The following is a 3,936-nucleotide window of genomic DNA, read 5'->3' on the forward strand; positions in this document are numbered from 1 at the left end:
CTGACGATATCTACGCCGACGGATCTATGCCGACGGCAGCCGTAGGCATAGATCTATGCCGACGGCCCCTGGCCGTAGGCATAGACTGCGAGTCCGGTAGTGCGTGCACGACATGTGTTGTCTCCCCTGACCCTGAGCCACCGAAACTGCGTCTCAGCAAAGAGAGAGAGAGAGAGAGAGAGAGAGAGAGAGAGAGAGAGAGAGAGAGAGAGAGAGAGAGAGAATGTCTACATTTTATTTGCTATAGCTCAGTTGCCAGTGCTTCAACTACTAAAATATAGCCGGCTTATATAATGAGTGAATAGCATAAAACTATCACTTTTCACATTAGGGTTCCAAAAACCTACCTTTTTTTTGCCGTTGATAACTATCAGAATGGGCGTCGGCTGTTTCAAAAACCCTAAATGGCAGGGTGTTTTACATCATATTGTAGTGTCCCTGCTTGAAGGAAAACAAGATTGCTTGATATTTGTAATCGAGACAAATCCGGCTAACTAACCAAGGTTACAAACTTGGTAGATATTCTATCACCATTGATGTTGGTATGAAAGGTGCATCACTGTCGATGTCGATTGTTGGCATGTTGACATGACGAACTCCTGTTACTTAAATGGAGCGATCGATATGATCGAGCTAAGGGAATGGCAGGCAGCTCGTCGCATTTGTCCAACTCCACTTGGTTATTCCTCGGTACCTAGACCAAAGTACCAAACCACGAGTGAGCTAGCTTGCTAGCTAGGTGGTGGCCGAGATGATAGGGTGGGGGGACGTGTACAAGGTGGTGTCGGCCATGGCGCCGCTCTACTTCGCCCTCGGCCTCGGCTACGCCTCCGTGCAGTGGTGGAAGTTCTTCACTCGCGACCAGTGCGACGCCGTGAACCGCCTCGTCATCTACTTCGCGCTCCCCTTCTTCGCCTTCGACTTCAACGCTCACGCCGGCACGTTCGCCGCAGGGTACCGCGTCCTGGCCGCCGACGCCGTCGCCAAGCTCGTCGTCGTGCTCGCACTCGCCGGGTGGATCGCGTACTGCCGCTGGCGGCATTGGATCCGTGCCCCCAAGGCACCACCCGCTAGCTCGGCCTCGGCGTGGCCGGGCGGCCCCTCCTGGTCGTGGTGCATCACCGGCTACTCGCTGGGCACGCTGAACAACGGGCTCTTCGTGGGCGTGCCGCTGCTGGACGCCATGTACGGCAAGTGGGCGCGCGACATCGTCGTGCAGCTGTCGGTGCTGCAGGCCGTCGTGTGGCTCCCGCTGCTGCTGGTGGTGTTCGAGGCGAGGCAGGCGTGGCTGGAGGTGACGTCGGCGCCGGCACCCGACGGCGGCGCGCGCGAAGAAGGCGGTCAGGCAGCGCCGGGGAGCGGCGACGGGGGCGGCCGGAAGACGGCGGCGACGGGGTGCGCGTTCTGGGCGCGGCTGCTGCGGACGGTTGGGGTCAAGGTCGGCGGGAACCCGAACGTGTACGCGAGCCTCCTTGGGGTTCTGTGGTCTTCCGTAGCAAACAGGTTCGACACAGCAGCGATTTTTCTCTCACGAGAAGCACTACGTACAGTAGCATTTTCTGATTAATATCCATCTACGTGTTTGCAATGATATGTAGGTGGCACCTGGAGATGCCAGGCATCGTAGATGGCTCGATTTCGATCATGTCAAGGACCGGCCTTGGGATCGGAATGTTTAACACGTACGGGTACGTACTACTAACAACGGAAGTCTTGGGTTTTGGTACCCACATTCTACGACAGCTTGTCATGGTAGTGTTGGGTGGTCGATCACACTTTGCCATACATTCTCTCCCTAGCGTGTCATGGCCCATGAGTCCACAGAAACATCTTTTTTAGCTAAACTTATCATGCTTTTTGTGGCAACTCATATTTTGGCCAACTTTGCCACAAATGAGCTTAGGCCGAAACGTGGCTCAAGACGAAAACGTCTAAAGTGATGAACCAACTAGCTGTTACTACTCCCTTCGATCCATATTACTTGTCATTCAAATGGATATATGTTTGAACGACAAGTAATATGAATTGGAAGGACCTTTTAAAAGGTAATTAACAAATCCGCAATCAAAAAATTATTTCTTACAAAATACGTACATCAGCTGAACTTGCTTCGAAAAATGTTAGCATCCCAGAATCCATGCGAAAATTCGCAGGGGCACGCACCTGCCCTACCCTTCCCGGCCACCCGATTGCCTCACGATCCCCAAAGTAGTTGGATCTCACAAAGAAAAAAAATAGTTTTAAGTTTTAATCTTTGAAACTGAGGATTTTGCATTTGAAACTTGCGATTTTCTCAATCGTTCGTATCAAGTTTCAAAGTTAAAACTTAAAGTGAGCATTTTTGTACAAAATTGTGATTTTGTGGGTCACTTGTACTAAGTTTCAAAGGTTGAAATTTAACATTTTTTTAAACTGCTCAAAATGGATCTTATTTGAAGGTCATCGTCAAGAGAAACATGAATATCAAAACATAATTTAATTTAGATTTTTTGTTCAAAAAATATGAAAGATTGAAAAATTGAAGCCAAAAGAAAAAGCATGTGCGAGGGACTCAGTGCCCTGCACCTGCGTGTCACAAATCCTCTCTCAGAATCCATGGTGTATTATACTTTAACACTCAAAAGGATGGTGTGGCTAACGAGAGTGACGGGGCATATCACATCATATCAAAATTTCTCAAATTTAATAACATTTCATTTATAATATGACTAAAAATAGTAGTACACGTAGTTTGCTGGACAAATGCAAAGATCGGCAGTATGAGATTAGTAGTGGCCAAAGTTCCAAACATTATTGACCGCACACAATAGTGGACCTTATATTTCAGAAATGAGAGAGTAAATAGTAATGAATATAATTCAAACAGTATGAGATTGAAGAGAAATTAAGTGATTGATCATGAATGGCATATCTGGCGGTTGTATTGTAGGCCTGTTCATAGGATTACAGGACAAGCTCGTCGTGTGCCGGCCTGGACTGACGGCGTTGGGCATGGCGATGAGGTTCGTCGCTGCTCGGGCAGCCACCGCGGTCGGAGCGCTACTTTTGGGACTGCGTGGTGACCTTTTGCGTGTTGCCATCTTACAGGTAACAGTACATAAGTTTACAGGTTACGGGCTTACAACTAATGCAAATGACGTTTCCTTCCTTTTTTGGCTAATTGAGCCAAGCATCCAAATCAATGGTAGTAACTCACTTTGTTCCTGTTGGTAGGCTGCACTGCCTCAGTCTGTCGGAGCATTTATCTTCGCGCTAGAGTATGACCTGCACGCTGATGTACTCAGTACCGTGTAAGTAAACTGCAAATGTGATCGTGTCACGGTGATTAGAGTCCTCCATTAACTGTTTGTGCATATCAACCACACTGCTATTTTCCGAAGAGGAAGATAACATACGTAAGCTATAACTGCTCTTTCCTTTTTTTTTTTGCAGGGTAATAGTCGGCACGCTGGCTTCGCTGCCTGTGATAATCACATATTATATTGTTTTAGGGCTCTTGTGAATACGTTATATGTTCCCCTTCTATTTTATTTTGGGGATTTGTTATGCATGTGTGCCTACAATACAAGATGTATCAACTTCTTAATTTTTGCTTCAACAAGAATTGCGTGTGCTTGGGCCCTTCTTCTCCTTGGGCAATGCCATCATGACTAACACTGTTAATATCAAATAGTAATAGTTACATCGTCCGCGTGGTTTAATGATTCATTGATCCAACTACAAGAATCACTAGAGATAAAACGAAACCAAGCTATCTTATGTGAGGCTCCCTTCCCCTTCCTTGGACAATGCTCAAAGTCGACCAACCATCGCCGCTATCGCAAAACAGTTTGCATGTATAGTTGTTCCTATAATACACAATCTCTATTCTGCAAAACAGGTCTCAGCCACTTCCATAGGATTGGAATTGGATTCAACCTGAACTGCATCGCTTTG

The 3,936-nt window shown here is 47.3% G+C and overlaps 1 protein-coding gene across 1 annotated transcript; it reads left to right on the top strand.

Annotated features, from left to right (window-relative positions):
- The first annotated feature begins 671 nt into the window (after positions 1–671).
- On the top strand, positions 672–3,545 carry LOC123107336 (probable auxin efflux carrier component 5b). Its single transcript, XM_044529323.1, has 5 exons — positions 672–1,503; positions 1,599–1,679; positions 2,925–3,087; positions 3,214–3,290; positions 3,433–3,545. Exons 1-5 carry the CDS (start codon positions 752–754, stop codon positions 3,500–3,502), a joined length of 1,143 nt encoding a protein of 380 aa, XP_044385258.1. The 5' UTR covers positions 672–751; the 3' UTR covers positions 3,503–3,545.
- Positions 3,546–3,936: the final 391 nt, after the last annotated feature.

The sequence above is a fragment of the Triticum aestivum genome, chromosome 5A (genome assembly GCF_018294505.1).
Source record: "Triticum aestivum cultivar Chinese Spring chromosome 5A, IWGSC CS RefSeq v2.1, whole genome shotgun sequence".
In the NCBI taxonomy this organism is placed as follows: domain Eukaryota; kingdom Viridiplantae; phylum Streptophyta; class Magnoliopsida; order Poales; family Poaceae; genus Triticum; species Triticum aestivum.